We start from the raw sequence: 23,778 nt of genomic DNA on the forward strand, positions 1-23,778 counted from the left end.
CCTTTCCCTCTCAATTTCTGACTGTCTGTATCCAGTAAATAAATGTAATAAAAACTTTTTTTTTTTTGCCTCCAGGGTTATTACTGGGCCTTGGTGCCAGCACTACTAATCCACTGGTCCTGAAGGCTATTTTTTCCCATTTTGTTACCCTTGTTGTTTTCATTACTGCTATTGTTGCCATTGATGTTGTTGTTTTGTTGGGTAGGACAGAGAGAAATCAAGAGAGGAGAGGAGATGGGGAGAGAAAGATAGTCGCCTACAGACCTGCTTCACTGTTTGTGAAGTGACCCCCCTGCAGGTGGGGAGCTGGGGCTCGAACTGGGATCCTTATTCAGGTCCTTGTGCTTTGCGCCATGTGCACTTAACCCAGCGCACTACCGACCCCCCCCCCCCCATAAAAACATTTTTAAAAAGAACTGTTAGAAGAAAGGAAATCGAGGCTGGGTAGTGGTGCACCTGGTTGAACACACATGTTACAATGCGCAAGGACCTAAGTTCAAGCCCCTGGTCCCCACCTGCAGGGGAAAGCATTGCAAGTGGTGAAGCAGGGCTGCAGGTGTCTCTCTGTCTCTCACCTTCTCTGTCACCCCCCACCCTCTCAATTTCTGGCTGTCTCTATCCAATAAATAAGTAGAGATAATTTTAAAAAAAAGATTTTAAAATAAAAGAAAAAAGGAAATCTTACAATTTTGTAAATTAATGTTAAATCACTAATAATAAAAATCACCCAAAATCAACGAAAAAGAAAAAAATAGAGTAATGCCAGGAATCAGGGATGGCAGGGAGTATTAGCTGCAGGTTTAAGCTGGTATAATTTGGTGGGCAACCTGACAAGTTATAACTGAACTATAGGCCCAGGCTTAATCCTTCTTGTGGCTCTGGGTAGGAGCTTTCCCTTCTTCTCCCAGCCTCTTTCCCCACCGTAGTACCTGCTCTGCCACTCACTGTGTGACTTTTGGTGGGAACCTCTCTGACTCCCACCTGTTTTGGGTTTTAGCATCTTGGCCTGGCTTCTGCTTCTATTTATACTACAATTTATACTATTTATACTCCATGGTTTGCAGCTCCTCAGTGATCCGGGCTAGTCACTGCCTCCAGGGCCTGCCAACCTGGAAAGGCCCCCCAACCTATGTCCTCCTCGGTTCATTGGCTTATGGGGCCCAGGCTGTGCAATGATGTTGTTTGAGACTGAAGGAGCTTGAGTTGAGCAGAAGCATTCTTTGTGAAGAACGACTCAGAAGAGGCTCTTGCAAGGGAGGCTGGGGGTGGAGGACTTCCCTCTGAAGTAGGGGGTGTTTAGGGTTTGAGGAGGTGAAGATCATCTCCATGGCGGCTACTTGGGAAGTCATGGAACTGACAGCCCAGAGCACTGACTGCGGGTCAGGCATTCCTGGGTTTGAATCCTGGCCTAGTTGTTTAGTGGCTGTGCGACTTCCTTTCTGAACCTCAGTCTCCATCTTCAATGGCAGAAGTAAAGATGGACTTAACTCTGATGCCCCTCTGCCCCCAGGATATGAGGGGGTTATGAGAGTTCAGTGAGGTCTGCAAGTATTAATGTGCTGTTGGAAAAGCATTTCTGCATAGAAAAATAATTAAATAAATTGTGACTTTTCCAAAAACTGGGCCCATCTGGAGTAGGGCCAGAGTGGGTAAGGCTGAGGTATGCAGAGGCAGCCTGAGCATTCTGCTTGGACAGTCAGAATGGTGAGCTGTCAGGGAATGAAGACTGGCTGAAAGAAGGGGTGTACTAGGATTTGGGGAAAATGGAGTTTGGAAGGAGAATGGAAAGACGAGGACAGGAGAGAGTGGATGCATACATAATCTAAGGAGTAGGGAGTGTGTATGTTTCAGTGTGGGGGTGTGGCATGGCTGATGTGGGGAGGACCAGGGCAGGGAAATGTCCTTGAGTGGGTGGGCGGCCTGGCAGTGTCACCTTCCCCGTCCTGAGGAACTGGCAGAGGATGAAACTAGAAGCTTCAAGGAAATGATGAGAAATGGGCACCTGAGGCCTGGGCTCAGGAGCTGGTGCCGGGCCCGGATGTGCTGCTGCCAGCCTGTGCCCCTGGGGAGAAGGGGAGCATTAGCCTGCACCCTGAGCCCACTCACTGCCAGCCCCAGGGAAGGGACAGTACCTGCCCTTACTCAGGATGAAGTGTCTTGGGATGAACTTCCGTTCCTGGAATAGGTAGGCTCCTTGCCAGACCTGCCACCAAGCGCACCTGCTTCCTGTTGATTTTTGGTAGGTAACGAGGGAGAGGTGCTCTGGGCTGGCAGAGGTGGAAACACATCCCCGATGACTGGGCTGAATCCTGGGTTTGAATCCTGGCCTTGTGGCTTGGTAGCTGTGTGACCTCTGTGCTTTGGGCATGGAGTGAGTGCTTGGCACCTTATCTCCCAACAGCATACTCAAGACTGGGGGCGGGGGGGAGGGGTGCTGGCAGTTCCTAGAGCTACTCAAGGGGGTCTGATCACAGGATCCAGTTCTTCCATCTGACAGGATTCTTTGAGCTTCCATGAAATGTTGCTGGGCACACACCACTTATTTGCACAGAGGGAATGATGTGGGCTGTGGGTATAGACCCAGGCTGGCTTGCTTCCAGCTTTCCCATCTCCCAATTCTTCCTGTGTGAGATGAACAACAGAGTCTTTGCCTAGGGGTAGGGGAAGGTCTGGGCCTGGTGCCCAGCTCAGAGTCAGAGCTGGATCCTGGTTGTTGAGTCTGGGTGACCTTATTCTGCTGATCCCTTTCTTGTTCCTGCCTCAAACTAGAGAAAGAGACTCTTTAAAAGCTTTTTCATCTGGGGCTAGTCAGTGGTGCACCCAGTTAGTGCACACATTACCATGCTTAAGGACCCACGTTCAAACCCCTGGTCCCCACCTGCAAAAGGCAGGGGCAGAGAGGGGCTTCATAAGCAGTGAAACAGTGCTACAGCATTCTCTCCCTCTCTATCTCCTCTCTCCTATCTCAATTTCTCTCTGTCCACTCAAAGAAAAAGGAAAGGGGGGGGGAAAGCCACTAGGAACAGTGGATTCTTTGAGCAGCACCAAGCCCCAGCAACAACCTTGGTGACAATAAAAGTAAATAAATAAGTGGTCCGGGAGGAGGTGGCGCAGTGAATAAAGCATTGAACTCTCAAGAATGAGGTTCTGAGTTCAGTCCCCGGTAGCACATGTACCAGAGTGATGTCTGGTTCTTTCTCTCTCCTATCTTTCTCATTAATAAATAAATAAAATATTAAAATAAAATTAATTAATTAAAAAAAAAGAAGCCTTCTCTTCTGTGAGCTGATTGGTGGCACAGTGACTAGAACATCATCTAACTTACGAACATGAGTTTGATGCCCCACATCTCATGTACCAGAGTGATGCTCTGATTCTTCTTCTCTCTCTCTCATTAATAAATAAATCAATAAATGATAAATAAGATCTTTCTTTTTAAAGCTGGAGGAAGAGTGCAACAAGTTGAATGCTAGACTTCATGCCTGAGGTCACAGGTTCAGTCCCTAGCACAAGCCAGAGCTGAGCAGTGTTCTACTTTAAAAGCAAACTTTCCATTTTGAAAACATTAAGTTAGAGAAAAGGTTGCAAAAAATGATAATGAATTCCCATTCACGCCTTTGACCCCATTCCCCAGTTGGCATTTCCCTTACTTACTTTCTATATGTACATACAGTTGTCTCTTATATACCCTGTAGACACTGGACAGGTCTGCTTATATGTGATGGTTGTGTTTGTTTGTTTGTTTCTTGTTTTTGTCATTGCTGAATCTTCACACCAGACTGACTTTTTCAGCTAGAGAGACAGAGAGAGAGATACCTTAGCACCTAAACTTCCCCTAGTGTAGAGTATTTCCACAGGATGGTGTGGGTTTTTTTTTTTTTGTTTGTTTTGTTTTTGTTTTCTGTTTTTTTTCTCTCCACATATTTGCTTACAGATTTGCTTTTCATGGATTCCACCAACCACAGGACCCTCTACTCCCCACCCCTACTGCATATTGTTCAAGGGTCATTTGTAAAAGTTAAGTTGCAAACGTCATGATCCATAGCCTCTGATTTTTTTCAGAGAGAATTATTTAAGAACAAGGACATTATGACATGTAGTCTGAAAATGATTGTCCTCTTCAGAAATTTTTATGAATTTATTGTTTTTTATTTGATAGAACAGATAGGAATTGAGGGGAGAGGAGGAGAGAGAGAGAGAGAGAGAGAGAAAAGACAGAGACACCTACAGCACTGTTTCACCACTTGTGAAACATCACCCTAGCAGGTGGGGCCTGGGAGCTTAAACCTGGGTCCTTGCACATGGCAACTTGTGCTAAGCAGATGCACCACCACCGTGCCCCCATCTTCAGAAATTTTAACATGGGTGGTGGATGTAGATAGCATAATAGTTATACAAAGAGACTCTTGCCTGAGGCTCTGAAGTCCGAGGCTCAATCCCGCAAACTATCATAAGCCAGAACTGAGCAGTGCTCTGGTTAAAAAAAAAAAAATTGTATAAAACTGATTAACTAATTTGCTAGAGCTGCCAGAACAGTAGACAGGCCTGCTGGTTTTGTTTTCCCCCCACCCTGCCCACATCCTCTGCCCCTGTTAAATAATAGAATTTATTTTCTCACCTCTGAAGACTGCATTCTCAGACCAGAGTACAAGCAGGTTGGATTGCTTCTGAAGCCCTGACCCTGGGCCTGCAGAGGCTGCCTTTTGCTGTGTCCTTACGCAGTCTTTCTTCCTTGTGCTCGTGTCCCTGATGGCTTCACATCCCCAGGTTTCCTTTCTCTATGAGGACACCAGTCAGATTGGATTGGGACCCACCCTTAAGATCTCATTTGAATTTAATTATCTCCAAGTAAGATTATATTCTTACCTTCCAAGTAAGAATTATATTCCAAGTAAGATTATATTCTTTTCATATATATATATATATATATATATATATATATATATATATTCTATTATATTCCAAGTAAGATTATATTCTTACCTTCTAAGGCACCGGGGCTAGGCCTTCAGCATACAATCAATCTATTATGTGGTCCATATTCTAATTAATCAATTGTCCCAATAATTTCTCATTTACCCCACCCCCAGTGATTCAGGATCCAATTTTGTCACACTTCTGGTGCTTTTTCTCTAGAATAATCTCTGAGCCAGTGTTGAAAAAGGAAATCAAGCTGCCAGAAAGCAGATGTGTTGCTGCCTCACAACTAGAAAGCTGTTTAAGGATTGTTGTTCCACTCCCAAGGGTCATCTTCCCCCCCCTGACTTTTCTTTAATGTCAGAAGCGCGTGGAAGGAAATAAGCTGACATCTTAGAAATTATCACCAAGAACCAACTACCCCGCATTGCTGCCTGCTGTGTTGCTCTTGTTGGTTCTTGTATGTGTTATGGTTGGCTGCCTCCGCCATCCTGGGCAGTAGACTCCTGGAGTGAAGAATCTCTTTGGCACATATCTTGTCCCCTCCAGTCTGTATCCTGGTCTGCAGAGTATAGCCACTAACACAAATTATTAGACTAGACATTATTTGAGGTTACATGTATTTTTGTTGTGACAGAGACTTCATCACTCTGGGCTGACTTTGCAAATAGAAATAAAGGCAGAGCTGGGGAGACAGCATAGTGGTTATTATGCCTAAGACTTGGAGGTCTCAGGTTCACTCCTCAACTCTTATCATATGTTAGAGATGAACAGTGCTCTGGTTTTAAAAAAGAAGGAGAAGAAGAAAGAAAGGAGAAAAAGAAAGAGGGGGAGGAGCAGGGGAAGACATCGTAGCACCAAAGTATCCTCCAGCGAGGTGGGATCAGGCTCAAACCTGGGTCATTTGTATGACAAAGTAGGTGCACTGTCCAGGTGAGCTTTTTTTTTTTTTTTTTTTTTTAAGATTTTAATGAGAAAGATAGGAGAGAGAGAAAGAACCAGACATCACTCTGGTACATATGCTGCAAGGAGTGAACTTAGGACCTCATGCTTGAGAGTCCAATTCCCTATCCACTGCGCCACCTCCCGGAGCTGTCTCACCAGCCCTGTTTTTTTTTTTTTTTAATTAATTAATTTATTTTCCTTTTTGTTGCCCTTGTTGTTTAACATTGTTGTGGTTATTAATGTCGTTGTTGTTGGATAGGACAGAGAGAAATGGAGAGAGGAGGGGAAGACAGAGAGGGGGAGAGAAAGACAGACACCTGCAGACCTGCTTCACCGCTTGTGAAGCGACTCCCCTGCAGGTGGGGAGCCGGGGGCTCGAACTGGGATCCTTACGCAGGTCCTGGCGATTTGCGCCACGTGCGCTTAACCCGCTGCGCCACCGCCCGACTCCCTACCAGCCCTGTTTTTTTAAAAACCCTTCCTGCCCAGAAAAATAACTGAGTTACCCCAAACGTCTCTATGAAACGCCATTAAGCTAAACATGTTTCAAACATTTTGTCTCTCTCCATCCCCCAGTAGCCCTAATTGCTATCCCTGTCCTCATTTTAAAGATGAGGGAGCTAAGGGTTGAATATCCCACATCTTCTAAGTGCCAAGAGCATGGAGCTAATAGAACCGCCAAACCAGTATAGTACTTGAAACTAATATAATGCTATATGTTAATGATGTCAATTTAAAAATATTTATTTTAATGAGAGAAATATACAGGAAGACCACTGTTAGCTCTTGGTTATAGTGGTGCTGGGAATTGATCCTGGGACCTGGGAGCCTTAGACATGATGCCTTTTTTTGTTCTTTAAAGGATGCACCTTTTTTCTTTTTTAATATTTTATTTTATTTTTGAGAGAGACAGAGAGAAACACCAGAGCACTATTCAGCTCTGGCTTTTGGTGGTATGGGGGATCGAACATAGGACTTTGGAGCCTCAGGCATGAGAGTCTCTTTGCATAACCATTATGCTGTCTACCCCCGCCCCATGAATGCCTTTTGTATAACTACTATGATGTCTCCCCAACCTGGTATCTCAGTTTTTTGAAGAATCATTTTTAGGGAGTCGGGCGGTGGCGCAGCAGGTTAAGCGCATGTGGCACAAAGCCAAGGACCGGCTTAAGGATCTGGTTCGAGCCCCCGACTCCCCACCTGCAGGGGAGTCGCTTCACAAGCAGTGAAGTAGGTCTGCAGGTGTCTATGTTTCTCCTTCCCTTTCTGTACCCCCCCCCCGTATTTCTCTCTGTCCTATCCAACAACAATGATGTCAGTAACAACAACAATAACCACAACAATGTTAAAAAAGAGCAACAAAAGGGAAAATAAATAAATATTAAAAAAATAAAATAAAGAATAATTTTTAATATTTATTATTACTTTTTTAATTGCGCCAGGTTTAATGCCAGAGGTTGGTGCCTGCATGAGGAGTCCACCACTCCCAGTGGCCATTTTTTCCTTTTCCTTTTTATTTTATTTTATTTCATCATTTGTTAAGTCAGAGAGAAATTGAGAGGGATGGATAGGTAGAGAGGGAGAGAGAGATATCTGCAGCCTTGTTTCACCTCTCATGAAGCTTTCCCCCTGCGTGTGGGGACTGGGGCCTTGTGTGTGTTCAACTGGCCAGGCCCCCCATCCTCTAGTTTCTTCTTGTCATCAACCTTAGGCTAATTTGGTGTTCAATACAAAGGGCCTCTACTAGCTTGCCATCCATGGGCTCATCACAGTTGGATGGAAGCATGAAAGATGAGCTGGGCACTGGCTATCTAAGGCTTTGGTAGCTTCGAGAATTCTCCGTTCTCAGCCGCCATGATTGAGGGTGGTCATCAGCACCTCCTGTAAGCGGTGTTGAGGTCCGTTACTGCTCCAGCAGCAATGCTGGTTCTTGGCCATGGCAGTGAATTGAGAGTGGAGCTGAATCTAAAGTATGTACAAGCCTCTGCTAGTGTGCCATTCACTGGTGGCAGAGAAAGGGTATCTATTGAGGATTGAACCTGGGACCTGTAGTGTCTCAGACATGCGGGTGTTTTTGCATGACCATTATGCTATCTCCTTAGCCCTGCAGTCTTATAACCTTGTAAACTGTGAACTCACTAATAGTTTTTTTTTTTTTTTCAGTATCTGCAAGTATAAGAGGTTAGAAGAAAATCAAAAATTTTTTTCCCATTCAAAGAAAATTTTATTGGTGTCATGATGAGAAAACGAGCTGGGAAATTCAACACAATAGTACAGCCATAGAGCCTTTTAGGAACCTTAGAAATGAAGAAGTAGGGAGTCGGGCAGTAGCACAGCGGGTTAAGCGCAGGTGGTGCAAAGCGCAAGAACTGGCATAAGGATCCCAGTTCGAGACCCCAGCTCCCCACCTGCAAGAGAGTCACTTCACAAGTGGTGAAGCAGGTCTGCAGGTGTCTGTCATTCTCTCCCCCTCTGTCTTCCCCTCCTCTCTCCACTTCTCTCTGTCCTATCCAACAACGATGACATCAGTAACAACAACAATAATAACTACAACAATAATGCAACAAAAGGGAATAAATAAATATTTTAAAAAACTTATAAGAAATGAAGAAGTAGAAAGGGAAGAATTTTAAAGCCCTTTATTGACCACCAGTTAGTAAAATTTGTAATCTCTTTTTTTTCTTAATTTTTAAAAATTATCTTTTATTTATTGGATAGAGACAGCCAGAAATCAAGAGGGAAGGGGGCGATAGAGAGGAAGAGAGACAGAGAGACACCTGCAGCCCTGCTTCACCACTCGTGAAGCTTTCCCCCTGCAGGTGGGGACCCGGGGCTCAAACCTGGGTCCTTGTGCATTATAATACTTGCGCTGAACTAGGTACACCACCACCCAGCCCCTTTGTAATCTATTTCTAACTTGTATATGTGATATGAGGTCAGGGTAAAGTTAGTCCTCCCAGCAGTGGGTATCACTATTCTAGTAACATGTTAATAAAAGTCTGGTTTGCTCTTTCACTTAGTATCTTTACTAGTAGTAAAGATTTGGGACCTGGGACCAGGAGGTAGTGCACCTGGTTAAGTGCACACATTATAGTGTGCAAAGACCTAAGTTCAAGCCCTCGGTCCCCACCTGCAAGGGGAAAGTTTCACAAGTAGTGAAGCAGGGCTACAGGTGTCTCTCTGCCTCTTTCCCTATCTATCACCCCCTCTCCTCTCAATTTCTCTCTGTTTCTATCCAATAATAAATAAAATTTAAAAAAACATATTTGGAACCCTAATTCTACAGAATAGATTCTTCTGGGAGCTAATACCACAATGGCTGCTGGCTGCTGGAGCTTCATGGAAACTTCTGTTACTTTTGTTGTTGTTCCCAGAGCACTGCTCAGCTCTGGCTTCTGGTGGTACTGGGGATTGGACCTTGGACCTTGGAGCATCAGGCCTAAAAGCCTTTAGTACTACTATGCTGTCTTTCCAGACCCCTATGGAAAGTCTTAAGTCCACAGGTAAAAGCCTTCTAACTTTGTTTTTCAAAATTGTTTGGGCAGAGGTGGATAGCATAATGGTTATGCAAAGAGACTCTCAAGCCTAAGACTCCAAAATCCCAGGTTCAGTGCCCTGCACCATCGTAAGCCAGAGCTGAGCAGTGCTTGCTCTGCTAGAAAATGATGATGGTGATGACAACCTGTCTGTTGCTTTCTTTATTTACAATTTTCTGTCTCTTCCTACATGCCTTTCAGAATCAGAATTACATTTTTTTTTTTACCAGAGCACTGTTCAGTAAATTATCTTTTTATTTATTGGATAGAGACAGAAGTCAAGAGAGGAGGGAGAGAGACAACCGCAACACTGCTTCACCACTTACAAAACTTTCCCCTTACAGCTGAGGCCCGGGAGCTTGAACCCAGGTCTTTGTACGTTGTAACATGTGCGCCCAACTAGGTGTGCCACCACCCAGATTCTTTAAGTCCCAATATTGGTAAAAAGCCCATTTTCCAGAAATTGATCTAATATAAAGCCCAGTAGGCTTTTTTGTTGTTTTTTTGTAGAAATTATATACCTGGAGCTGGGTGGTAGTACACATGTTACAGTGCCTTCAGCCCCCACCTGCAGGGGGAAAACTTTGCGAGTGATAAATCAGTGTTGCAGGTGTCTCTCTATCACTCCACCTCTCTATCTCCCCTTTCACTCTTGATTTATATCCAATAAATAAATAAAGTTTTTAAAAAAGAATTAAAAATGATCTTAAAAAAAAACACAAGTGTTCCGAGAGGTGGCGCAGTGGATAAAGCATTGGACTCTCAGGCATGAGGTCCTGAGTTCAATCCCTGGCAGTACATGTACCAGAGTGATGCCTGGCTCTTTCTCTCTCCTCCTATGTTTCTCATAAATAAATAAATAAATAAATAAATAAATAAATAAATAAAATCTTTAAAAAAAAACCCACAAAACAATATTGAGACTTGGCCAGGCAAGATAGCTTGATGTGTTGGTTTTTCTTTTAGGTTCCCTTCAGGCGGCCTGTCCCTCCACCCCTTACTGCTGGCTGTCAGAGGAGGATGTGTGTGGTGGTGGCTTCCCCTGGGCATCCTTGTTCTCACAGGTAAGCCCTCAGGCATGGCATCTGAGTTTGGATTCAGGAGGAAGCTTGGTGTCTCTGCTTTATTTTATAGGTCATATAATGGAATTGTAGCTATCTGCCCCCCCCCCCAGTATCTGAATCTTTTCTAAAAAAATTGTTTACTTAACCGAGTGGGGGTTGTATTGTTATGTGGAAATGTTATGCATGTACAGACTATTGTATTTCACTGTCAACTGTAATCCCCCAATAGAGAAATAAAAAATAATAATTTATTTGGGGTAGAGGCAGAAATTGAGAAGGAAAGTGCAAATAAAGAGGGAGGGAGGGAGAGAGAGAGAGACCTGCAGCCCTGCTTCACCACCCGAGAAGCTTCTCCCCTGTAGATGGGGACCAGGGGCTTGATCTGGGGTCCTTTTTTTTTATTTCTTTATTGGGTAATTAATGTTTTAGATTCAACAGTAAATACAATAGTTTGTACATGGATAACATTCCCCAGTTGAACTGGGGTCCTTGTGCACTGTAATGTATGCACTCAACCAAGTGCGCCACCACCCAGCTCCTTTTTCCTTATCTTTTAAGAAAAAAAATATATGAATGAAGTGATGGGAGTTGTTGCAAAACATCACTTCCTCCCCCTTGGGGAATGGAGATGACATCAGAGCTACAAGACTGTTACTGATTGCAGCTGGGTGCTGGCCCTGGGGAGCGTGTCGCCAGTTCTGCCTATTCTCACGTTTACATTTTCCATAAGCTACAAAGAGAGGGCGTGAGCCACTCTAACAGTCTGAATGATTTAGATTCCAGCTTTTGTTCTAGTGTTGATGCCTGTGTCCTCACTAGAGTCCTTGTCTGTAAATGAGACTAAACACAGCTGCCTTCTCTGTTACTGGGGAAGCTTTTGATGAAATCCTGCATTTCTGGTGCCGGCTCCCTGTCTCTAGTAACTCATATTCTTGCTGCAAGTCTGTAAGTCCAACCCCAGCTGACCTTTCGAGACTGAGAGGGGATTTACAAGAAGGTCCTTGGGACCCACAACCTGGACCCACTGGACTCATATCCTCTGCCTTTGATTAAGTCATTCTTAGCTACGCTTCTATCTTTTGTCAGTTTGGACCTTTCTGGTCAACAATATGGAACTAGAATCAGCAGTTAGCTTCCTGTGTACAGTTTCTGCTGAAATACTGGGTGACAGAAGCATTTATTTCATCTTGAATATTTTCTTTTGAAATGATGAACAACTTCACAGGAAGTTGTCCAAAACATACCACAAGAATATATATGCTTCATAAATATCATGCATTTGGTGTCTCAGCATCAAAGCATTATTATCAGGGAATGAACCAATAGCCTCATACATGATACTGCTGAGCTGTCTCCCTAACCAAATTATTAAAATCCTATGTACTTTCCACTTTTCTGTGTATTTCCACAGGCCAGAAAGTAGCACACCTGCGTAAGCATACACATTACAATGCTCAGGGACCCAGGTTCAAACTTCTGGTCCCCACCTGCAGGGGGAAAGCTTCAGGAGTGGTGAAACAGGGCTATAGGTATCTCTTTTTCTCTCTCCCTCTCTATCTCTTCCTCCCCTCTCGTTTTTTAAAATTTTTTTAAATTTTTATTTATTTCCTTGTGTTGCCCTTGTTTTTTTATTGTAGTTCTTATTGTTGTTGTTATTGATGTCATCATTGTTGGATAAGACAGACAGAAATGGAGAGAGGAGGGGAAGACAGAGAGGGAGAGAGAAAGATAGACACCTGCAGACCTGCGTCACTGTCTGTGAAGCGACTCCCCTGCAGGTGGGGAGCTGGGGGCTCAAACCAGGATCCTTACGGTGGTCCTTACACTTTGCACCACCTGTGCTTATCCCACTGTGCAACCAATTACTCCCCTCCCCTCTCAATTTCTCTCTGTCTCTAGCCAATGAGAAATAAATAAATTTTAAAAATCTGTATAGAGAGAGAAAGGGAGAGGAGAAAAGAGACTAAAGTATTGCTCCGCCACCCATGGAGTTCTCTTTGCTGCTGTTAATGGTATGCCTAGGTGATGTTGGGGACTAAACCCAGGGCCTCCCACATGTTAAGACGTGCCCTATCAACTGGTCTGTCTCCTTGCCCCTCCACCTGGGTGTGACATCCAACCTTTCTATCCTTCCCTCTCTGATGCCCTTTTGGTGGAAAGTCTCTAGACCTTAGGGCGGTAGCGCAGCAGGTTTAGCACTCGTGGCTCAAAGTGCAAGGACTGGCGTGAGGATCCTGGTCAAATAAATAAATAAACGAGTTAATTAAATAAATATAAAAAAAGAAACAAAAAACAAAACCACTCATGGTTTTGGAGTTTCTGGGTTGGACCTCCCCATATGAGGGCAAAATGATTACATCTTCCTTATTAGTAATTTTTAAAAATATTTATTTATTCCCTTTTGTTGCCCTTGTTTTATTGTTGTAGTTATTATTGTTGTTATTGATGTCATCGTTGCTGGAAAGGACAGAGAGAAATGGAGAGAGGAGGGGAAGACAGAGAGGGAGAGAGAAAGACACCTGCAGACCTGCTTCACTGTTAGTGAAGCGACTCCCCTGCAGGCAGGGAGCCGGGGGCTCGAACAGGGATCCTTACGTCGGTCCTTATGCTTTGCGCCACCTGCACTTAACCCGCTGCACTACTGCCCGACTCCCAGTTTTTTTTTTGTTTTTTTTTTGGATGTGGCCTGGTTTTACCCAGTGCCTCATAAATATGAATGAATCATGTACTTTCCCACTGAGCTAAATCCCTCTTACCTTATCAGTAATTCTAGCTACCACACCCAACATTTAGCACCTGTTTACTCTGTGTCTGGCATGTGCCAGTCATCTCATGTTTTATCTATCTCTGTAAATCGGCCCAGCAACTCACTGGCAGAGCTGTTATCTTTATCTTCATTTCTCAGACAAAAGTGAGACTTAGGTGAGTAGCTTCCTGGTTATGGCTGATATGTGACACAATGGAGATTGAGACCAAAGTCACATATTTAACCAGCAGGAACCCTGTATTCCCCCCCCACACACACACACACCCAAGAAGTGGCTGCCTTTAACCCAGGACTCCCTGTGTTTTCTTGTAGGTGAGCCCAGGCCAGAATGGGGGACTCCCAGGACCTTTGCCCTCATCTTGATTCTATAGGGGAGGTGACCAAAGAGGACTTGCTGCTCAAATCTAAGGTAAAGGATCAGGCCTGACAGAGCTGATGTCCACACCCAGGGCCATGCTACCAGGCACAGACCTTTCTGAAGCAATGGAAGAGTGGGCTCCCTGACAACTTTTGTTCATTCTTTTTGCGTGAATGGAAAAGCTGGCCTCTATTCTGAAGACTTTCTCCTGGGGCTGTGTCCTAATGGCCATTAATGATCACAGACTGGCGCATCTGGCAGCCACTAATATTCTGTCCATTAGCTGTTGGACCCCGGTGTACAGAGCCTTTCCAAGACAGGAAGTCAGTCCTGCTTTGAGCATCCATGAATGCCTTGACAAATGTGACCCAAAGAGCTGTCAGGGAATACTAGAGTGAGAAGATGGGTAAGCGTTGAGTAGGGAGGGTGTGCCATTGTCTATATTTTGAGGAGGGCTGGGCGGTGGCACACCCAGTTTGAGCACATATGTTAACCATGTGCAAGGACCCAGGTTCAAGTCCCTGGTCCCCACCCTCCAGTCCCTACCTGCAGGGGGAAAGTTTCAGAAGTGGTAAGGTAGGGCTGCTTCTATCTCTCTTTCTCTCTTCTTCTCTACCTCTTCTTCCCTTTCAATTTCTCTGTTTCTAGTCAATAAATAAATATTTAATTAAATGATGTCTAAAAAATAGGTAGCTAGGTGGTAGTACAGTGGATTAAGCTCATTTGGTGCTAAGCACAAGGACCGGTGCAAGGATCCCAGTTCGAGCCCCGGCTCCCCACCTGCAGGGGGGGTCAATTCACAAGCAGTGAAGCAGGTCTGCAGGTGTCTATCTGTCTCTCCCCCTCTCTTGTCTTCCTCATCTCTCTCTCCTTTTCTCTCTGTCCTATCCAACAACAACAACAGTAATAACAGTGATAAACAAGGACAACAAAAAAGGAAAAAATTGCTTCCAGGAGCAATCAATTTGTAGTGCAGGCACCGAGTCCCAGTGATAACCCTGGAGGCAAAAAAATAAAATTAATTAAGTAATTAAATAATAGCACTTTCACATAGTTCAGAACTGAAATGCGATGAAAAGATATGCCCATACACATTCCTTGTGTCCACTTTCTTACCCGCCCTCCGATAGTCACCAACATTAGTTTCTTTTCAAGAGTGTCTTTGTACAAATACATGCAAACATCTCATTTTTCATTTTCCCTCTTAATAATTTCCTGCAGACTCCCATGTAGCCTGCTTGATTCCCGTGACTGTATATCTCGGGGTGCTCTTACACCAGTCCAGTCAGCATTCTCCTCTCTGGGAGCTGCATCGCCTTTTACTGTGTGCACTCTGACTCTGCTCCCTGGGGGGTCCTCCCGGGTTCTCTGCAGTCTCTGCCCATGCAAATGATGCTGTAGCAAACGGGCTCAGAGAGGTCACTGCTTAGCTCAACCTGACGCTGTTGACTGGCTAAGGAAGAAGGGCAAACGCTAGAAGAAGAAGAAGAACTAGGCAGGGCTAGGTGCTCGGCGGACCCCCAGGAGTAGAGTCCTCAGGGGCCCATTCCTAACTGGCCTGCAGGCTCTCCTCTCCTGCTGCAGAATAATGGGTGACCTACCTCCCTGACTGAGCAGATCCTGGGTTCATTCTGAGCCTGCCTGAGGCTAAGGTTCTTCAAACTACATTTTGCCTCAAGAGGTGGGCCAAGCCAGGCCCTGGTACATTAACATTTATAATGCTGGACTTATTCTTTTAAAAATTTTTTAATATTTATTTATTTATTTATTTATTTATTCCCTTTTGTTGCCCTTGTTGCTTTGTTGTTGTAGTTACTTTTGCTGTCATTGTTGATGGATAGGACAGAGAGAAAACGGAGAGAAAGACAGACACCTGCAGACCTGCTTCACCACTTGTGAAGTGACTCCCCTGCAGGTGGGGAGCTAGAGGCTCAAACCGGGATCCTTGCGGCAGTCCTTTGTGCTTTGTACCCTGTGCGCTTAACCCACTGTGCTACCTACTGCCTGACTCCCGTTGCTGGACTTCTTTTGGAGTGGGTTAACCTGAAATTATTTATCCTCCAGAGGAGACAGGGATGCATGGAGGAAGTGAAGCAGATGGGAAGAGGGAGGAAGAACGTGGGGAGTTTGACTGAGTGCTTCTGAGGTAGGAAGAAAAAGAAGAGTGAAGAGCTATCACACCTGCACTTCAGAGTGTATCTTACACATCTCTCCACGAACCCAGCCTCTGTTAATACAAAATGAAACCAGCACTCTTTAATAACCTAGGAGGGGGAGTCGGTCAGTAGGGCAGCGGGTTAAGCACAGGTGGTGCAAAGCACAAGAACCAGAGTAAGGATCCCGGTTTGAGCCCCCTGCTCCCCACCTGCTGGGGAGTCACTTCACAGGTGGTGAAGTAGGTCTGTAGGTGTCTGTCTTTCTCTCCCCCTGTCTCCCCTCCTCTCTCCATTTCTCTCTGTTCAACAACGACTACAACAAGGGCAACAAAAGTGAATAAATAAATAAATAAATAAATACCTAGGAGGGGCCAGGATATGGACAGGTAGCTTATCATGGAAGAAATTAGCTGAGAGAGTGAGGAAAAAAGATGTTTAGTGAAACTAGTGCTCAAGGATATTAGTGAAAATGCTGACATTTTCAGATGGGCACAACACAGAGCATGTCCCTCAGTGCTGACAGGGATGGAGAGAAGGAACCACACTTACTGTAATGGGGCTGGGGTCACTGACCTTTAGGGGAGCAGTTCCACACTTGGGAATTTATCTTGTAAAAATGTAAGTGCCACTTTTAAAGGGACGGAGATAGCAGGTTTATTGATCAGTGCTTGTGAAAAGGGGAAAGTGAGTGGCAGTTTTAGATAGTTCTTGAGAAGGGAATAGTGAGCATATGTGTCATGTCCATTGTGTGAAACCCTGTGCATTTACTGCAAAGAATGAGGTGTGATATCTTCATTTTTTTTTTCATTCATTTTTTTACCAGAGCACTGCTTAGCTCTGGCTTATGGTGCTGAGGGTTGAAACTGGGACTTGGGAGCCTCAGGCATGAAAGTCTTTTTGTATAAGTCTTGTGCTATCTTCTCGCCCTGCTGCAGTTTCTCAGTGCAGACAGGAAGAATATCCGTAAATAGACGTGTGCCACTGGTTGCTGGGTGATACCACAACTGCTTAAATGCACGTTTTACCATGCACAAAGACCCAGGTTTAAGCCCCCAGTTCCCACCTGCAGAGGGGAAGCTTCACAAGCAATGAAGCAAAGCTGCTGGCGTTTCTCTCTGTATTCTTCTCTGTCTTCCCTTTCCTCTCAATTTCTGTCCTATCAAATTAAAAATTACATATATGTTCCTCCAGGGTTATCGCTGGGGCTTAGTGTCTGTATTATGAATCTACTGTCCTAGCAGCCATTTTTCCATTTTTTAAAAAGATTTTATTTATTAATGATAAAGATAAGAGAGAGAGAAAGAATCAGACACTAGTCTGGTTCATGTGGTGCTGGGTTTTGAACTCAGAACCTTATGCTTGAGAGTCTAGTGCTTTAGCCACTGTGCCACCTCCTGGACCACACACATTTTTTTCCATTTTTTGGTTGTTGTTGCTGCTGTTGTTGTTGGGTAGGACAGAGAGAAATTGAGAGAGGAGGGGAAGATAGAGAGGGAGAGAGAAAGATAGACACCTGCAGACCTGCTCCACCACTTGTAAAGCAACTCCCCTGCAGGTGGGGATCTGGGGGCTCGAACTGGGATCCTTATGCCAGTCTCTGCACTTCGCACTATGTGCACTTAACCCAGTGCACCTCTGTCCAGTCCCCATAAATAAATATTTTTTAAAAGACGTGTGCTACAGAGAAACAGTTGTAGTATGATCTTATATTTACTAAGTAATCATACATCCCCAATGTATGTACATATACTTACATAAAAATAAAATGTAAAGGGTATACTTCTGATTAGCACACATATTATATGTGGTGTATTTAAAAGTTATACACAGTAGTGGCCTGGGAGGTTATGCAGCAGGTAGAGAGCCCTTAAGTTTGATTGCTGGCATCATATGTGCCATAGGTAATGTTCTGGTTCTCGCTCTCATGAATATTTAAAAACATAAAATAAAAATTATATTCAATACAGGAGTATCATTTGAATTGCTGAAACAAGCATGCAGCACTGATACTGTTCAAATGACTGAAAGGAGAAATAAGTACCCAGGGGTAGTAGTGAAACCAGAAAATCACAAAAGAGGTTACAGATTAGAAAGAGCTGGTGCGCTGAGTTCAGTGAATAGATGGACATCTGGATACCCACAGCATCCTCAGCGAGAAACCCCTCAGTCACAGGTCGGGGGCCTCAGCTCCAACACGGGATGGACGGTTTCCTCTCGGCTTTCCTAAGAGTTCTCATTCTGACTTTATAGGCACAGCCAGAATCAGGGGTTAATGGGAATGAGAATCTTCTGTTCAGGCTTTGAGGCCAACCTGGCCACCTTTCCAGCAGAAACCAGGCTTTCCCAGAAGGAATTGTGTTCCTTGTATTCATCAATTTCCCTTTCTGATCCTGCTCTAGTGAAGAGTGACCTCCCTGACCCACGATTTCTCACCCAGGAAAGGGTTTCTTTCTTTCTTTTTTTTTTTTTTTTTTACGAAAGGGTTTCTTCATGGGATGTGTGCTACACAGACTGGTGGCAGTTTTGTGTGAGCAGTGTGTAAAGAAACTGAGTTGACTTGTCTGCTCTCGCTGTGAGCCTGATGTTGCCACTGCGGCAGAGAGCGGCTCTTGGAACGATTCCACAACTAACCCGGGCACATCACTGCGTTGAGGAAGCTCAGTTGGGAACTGCTGTTCTAAACATGCACATACAAAATTATTTAAGATGCAGTTTGAATTGTTGTAACAATGAAGCCCTGAATGGTGGTTTGAATGAGAGAAGTTTACTTCTCGCTTTACAGTCCAGAGGTGGCAGTATAGTGCCTCTCATCTCTTGAGTTCAAGGTGGATGCTTCAGCCCCGCCTGCCACCACAGCTGTTGCTACTTTCCAGCTAATGGGAAGAGGAGAAAGTGCAGAAAAATGGACTCTCTCTCTCTCTCTCTTTCTCTCTCAAGCTCAAATTAAATAAAACAAGGAAGGGTTGGTTGTTGGTCTGGGAGATAGTACAGTGGATAAAGCATTAAATTCTCAAGCATGAGGTCCCAAGTTCAATCCCTGGCAACACATGTACCAGAGTCATATTTGGTTCTTTCCCTTTTCTCCTATCCCTCTCATTAATAAATAAAATATTAAAATAAAAAGTAAAACAAGGGCTGGCAAAATATCTCACTGCAATAGTGAGTACACTGCTTGGCCATGTTCACAACCTAGCTTTGAGGCTAGCTCCCACTGTGTTGAAGGAAGCTTCAGTGCTGTGGTATCTTTCACTCTATCGCTGCCTTTCTGCCTCTGCCTCTATCTAAATAAATAAATAATTCTTCAAGAAAAAATTAAACAAGGGATGGGGGGTAGATAGCATAATGGTTATGCAAAGAGACTCTCATGTCTGAGGCTCCAAAGTGCCAGGTTCAATCACTTGCACTATCATAAGCCAGAAATCCAGAGCTGAGCAGTGCTCTGGTTAAAAAAAAAAATAAAAAAAAAAAAAGGAAGTCAGGTGGTAGCACAGGGGGTTAAGCACAGGTGGCGCAAAGCGCAAGGACCAGGGTAGGGATCGCGGTTCGAGCCCCCGGCACCCCACCTGCAGGGGAGTCACTTCACAAGTAGTGAAGCAGGTCTGCAGTTGTCTGTCTTTCTCTCCCTTCTCTGTCTTCTCCTCCTCTCTCCATTTCCTCTCTTGTCCTATCTAACAATGATGACATTAATAACAACAACAGTAACTACAACAACAATAAAATCAAGGGGAACAAAAAGGGGAAATAAATTAATTAAATTAAAAAAAGAAGAAAGAAAAAGAAAAGAATAATTCTAACAAGGTGTAAATTATTTATGCCTTGGGGAACTTGAGAGCAGCTAGTGCCAGCTGTTCTGAGGTAAGGTCTTTAAGACCTGGCTTCTCTCCTCCCCCTCCACCCTCCTTGCCACCTCCTCCTTCTCCACTACTTCCTTCTCCTAATTTTTATTTCATTTTATTTTACTTTACTTTTTAAATATTTATTCATTTATTCCTTTTTGTTACCCTTGTTGTTTTATTGTTATAGTTATTATTGTTGTTACTGATGTCATCGTTGCTGGATAGGACAGAGAGAAATGGAGAGAGGAGGGGAAGACAGAGAGGAGGAGAGAAAGATAGACACCTGCAGACCTGCTTCACCGCCTGTGAAGCGACTCCCCTGCAGGTCCTTGTGCTTTGCGCCACCTGCGCTTAACCCACTGAGTTACCGCCCGACTCCCTTATTTTTAAAAAATATTTTATTTATTTTACTTTTGAGAGAGATTCAGAGAGGGAGACAGAGAGAAACACCAGAGCACTGCTCAGCTCTGGCTTATGGTGGTGCAGGGGACTGAACCTGGGATTTAGGAGCCTCAGGAATGAGTCTGTTTGCATAACCATTATGCTGTCTCCCCTGCCCTCCTCCTAATTTTTAAATAGAGTAGAGAAGGCAGAAAGTGAAAGAGACCACAGAGGGCTAACAGAATAGCTCAACTGGATAATGCACTGCTTTGACATGTGTGCGACCCGGTTTCAAGCCTGGCCCCCACCACATTGAAGGGAGTTTTGGTGCTGTGGCCTCTTTCTCCTTACTTTCTATGACCCTATCAAAAGCAAACCAACTTAAAAAGAGAAAGAGACCACATCACTAAAACTTTCTTCAGTATGGTGGGGCGGGGGCCAGCCTCAAACATGGGTCCTGTGCACGGCAAAGCAGCACACTATCCACGTGAACTATTTTGCCATTCTTTCAGAAAATCCCTTATAGGTCCAGGTGGTGGCGCATCTCGTTAAGCACACAGCCAGATTTCAAGCCCTGGGCCCCCCCTGCAGGGGGAAAGCTTCACGAGTGGTAAGCAGGGTTGCAGGTGTGTCTCTGTCTTCTTCTTCTAGCGTTTGCCCTTCTTCCGTAGCCAGTCAACAGCAAAGCTGTCAGGAGCTGCTTGTTGCTGGCTTTGAAAGTGACTGGGATCCATGTGGATTCAGTCGGCTAGGAAGGATCGTCAGTTTCCCCAATGAATGGGTACTCACGGGATGCACCACGAGAAGGTCGATCCAATGCAACCCATGTCTCTGTCTCTTTCCCTCTCTCTCCCTACCCCTCTTAGTTTCTCTCTGTCTCGATCCAATAATAAATAAATATTTTTTTTAAAAAAGAAAAAAAAATCAGGGAGTCGGGCTGTAGAGCAGCGGGTCAAGCTCAGGTGGCGCAAAGCACAAGGACCGGCATAAGGATCCCGGTTCGAACCCCGGCTCCCCACCTGCAGGGGAGTCGCTTCACAGGCGGTGAAGCAGGTCTGCAGGTGTCTATCTTTCTCTCCTCCTCTCTGTCTTCCCCTCCTCTCTCCATTTCTCTCTGTCCTATCCAACAACGACAACAACAATAATAACTACAACAATAAAACAACAAGGGCAACAAAAGGGAATAAATAAATAAAATAAATATTTAAAAAAAAAAGAAAAAAATCACACCAGTTAATTAGAGAGAGATAACACATCACTCCAGCATATGTGGTGCAAGGGATTAAACCCAGGACTTATAGTGCAAGGCCTGTACTCTACCATGGAGCCACCTCCCTGGCTGCTAAGCGGAGACTCTAGGCTTCTGTCCATTGGCAGCAACTGGGAGGAGCCAGGCGTGCGCTCTGTTGCAGCCTCCCACAGCTGCTCACACTGCTCTTTCTCTCTTAACTCACACAGGGAACCTGTCGGTCATGTGGTGTCACCGGACCCAACCTGTGGGCCTGTCTCCAGGTAAAATGTCCCAGCAGCTGTTGGTCTCTCTCCTGGGGGTTGAGAGATTCAACTTCCCTGGGTCTTGCTGGGCACCTGGGGCAGGGTCACACAGCATGGATGTCTTGGGTGCAGCATCTGAACCAAGAAGTGGACTGCGGCCAGTGAGCTCCTTTGCTGGCATGAAAGATGACAAAGGAGATCCGGGACTGAATGATCATCCTGCCTTCGCACCTAAGAGCGGCGGTGTGGGAGGGGGGTCGCTCTTTGACTGAGCCCTGGCTCCACTTCCTAGGTGCATCAGTCTCTGGGTTGGACAACTCTCTCTCACATGTGCAGCTCAAATTAAATAAAACAAGAGCTGGCAAAATCTCTCACTTGGATAGTGCATTGCTTTGCCATGTGTACAACCAACCTAGCTTGGAGCCCAGCCCCACTGCATTGAAGGAAGCTTCAGTGTTGTGGTGTCTTACTCTTTTCCTGCCTTTTTGCCTCTGTCTCTATAAGTAAATAAAGTCTTTATGAAAAATTCAAACAAGGTAGGGGCCGGTTGGTGGTGCACCTGGTTGAGCTCATATGTTACGATACACAAGGGCCAGGGTGGGGGTAGAGCATAATGGTTATGCAAAGAAACTTTCATCCTGAGGCTTTCAAGTCCCAGGTTCAATCCCCTACACTGCCATAAGCCAGAGCTGAGCAGTGCTCTGGTAAAATAATAATAATAATAATAATAATAATAATAATATACAAGGGCCTAAGTTCAAGCCCCAGTCCCCACCTGCAGGGGTAAAACTTCACAGGTAGTGAAGCAGTGTTGCAGGTGTCTCTCTGGTCACCCCTGTTCCTCTTAATTTTTGGCTATCTCTATCCAATCAATAAATAAGGGTAATAAAAATGTAAAAGAAAAATTCAGGTAAGGTGTGAAGTGCACCTTGGGGGAGCTTGCGATGGATCAGCTAGTGGCAGCTAGTGACAGCTCTCCTGGGGTTAGAGATGAGTGTGAGACACTAGGTGGTTGCCCGTAAACTATTTATATTTGGGTGATTGCTGCTTATTAAATCGATCAACAATAGGTATGGCAAAGCATGCTCTTTTCTCTAAATGGTAGAATTGCATGTTACTTTTTCTTTTTCCCCTTCCCCTTCTCCTCCTTCTCTAACTGCATAGTATTTTCCAGATTTTCTTCAATAATATATCCCATTTATCAGTCATGCTGAAAATTACTATAACTGGAATTTCTTCACACACACACACACCCTTTTTTTTCTCTCATTATCAGGGCATCATCACTCCAGGCTGACTTTTTCAGCTAGAGAAGGACAGAGGGAGAGAGACCACAGCACTGAAGCTTCCTTCGGTGTGGCGGGGGCTGGGCTCAAACCTGAGTCGCACTTGTGCTAAAGCAGCACACTAGCCAAGTGAGCCATTTAGCTGGCAAGTTGGAGGATGGACTGATTTGGGATGGAGACTGCAAGGCCAAACGCAGGGTCTTCAGGAACACACAGAACTCTGGGGCACTGGGGTCTTAGTGGCTTCCAACCATCCCTGCCCATTTGGCATGCTCCACTAGAATTGGGTGTGAGGCCCAGGCTCCCTCATCAGAAGTGTGGCTCTCTCTAATTGGCCCATCAGAGTTTTAGTGAGAAAGGAGCAAGTGGAGGGGCCGGGTGGTGGCGCACCTGGTTGAGCGCACATGTTACAGTGTGCAAGGACCTGGGTTTGGGCCCCCAGTCTCCATCTGCAGGGGAAAGTTTTATAAATGATGAAACAGTGCTGCAGGTGTCTCTCTGTCTTCCTCTCTGTCTCCCCCTTCTCAATTTCTGGCTGTCTCTATTCAATAAATAGAGATTAAAAATAGGTTTAAAAAAAAAAGAACAAAGAACGGAGCAAGTTAAGTGTGGGAGTGTATACACAGCAAACACCAGGCCTCACCTTTGCTTGGGTCTAGCTACAGCTTTGAGGGGGTGGGGGTGGGAGTTCTTTCAGGAGAGTAACAGTAGCTGGGTACCCTGCTCATCTCACTCAGAGGGCAGGGACAGATTTTATGGTGACTGTCTTCATCCAGCATGGGCTTTGGGGTTCATGCAGGGGGCAGGGTTCCAGCCTTTGTGGGGTTGAGTTGAGACTCACTGATGTACTGGCACTCACTGCACTGGCACCATCCTCCTGGCTAGCCCCACCCACTCTCCTCCCCCTCCTCCCCAGGTCTCCTGCCCCTACGTTGGCTGTGGAGAATCCTTTGCTAACCACAGTACCATTCATGCCCAGGTGAGTGTGAAGGCTGCAGGTTGCCAATCTGGGGTTCAAACCCCAGGTCTAGATATCTC

At 45.0% G+C, this 23,778-nt stretch overlaps 2 protein-coding genes across 7 annotated transcripts in view; both read left to right on the forward strand.

Moving 5' to 3' along the window:
* Positions 1–23,778, forward strand: part of GPR107 (G protein-coupled receptor 107) — a 352,434-nt gene that overhangs the window by 60,920 nt on the left and 267,736 nt on the right. The window lies entirely within an intron of this gene.
* USP20 (ubiquitin specific peptidase 20) overlaps positions 1–23,778 on the forward strand; it is a 55,356-nt gene that overhangs the window by 4,532 nt on the left and 27,046 nt on the right. For 5 of the 6 annotated variants that reach the window (XM_060200327.1, XM_060200329.1, XM_060200328.1 and 2 more), the window contains exons 2-5: positions 10,365–10,462; positions 13,542–13,638; positions 21,419–21,472; positions 23,657–23,719. In XM_060200327.1, the coding sequence (XP_060056310.1) occupies positions 13,558–13,638; positions 21,419–21,472; positions 23,657–23,719 (198 nt within the window). In that variant the 5' untranslated portion in view covers positions 10,365–10,462; positions 13,542–13,557. Of the gene's footprint in view, positions 1–10,364; positions 10,463–13,541; positions 13,639–21,418; positions 21,473–21,586; positions 21,698–23,656; positions 23,720–23,778 lie in introns of those variants that run through there. The other variant, XM_060200333.1, reaches the window with a different exon arrangement.

The sequence above is a fragment of the Erinaceus europaeus genome, chromosome 10 (assembly GCF_950295315.1).
Source record: "Erinaceus europaeus chromosome 10, mEriEur2.1, whole genome shotgun sequence".
Lineage (NCBI taxonomy): Eukaryota > Metazoa > Chordata > Mammalia > Eulipotyphla > Erinaceidae > Erinaceus > Erinaceus europaeus.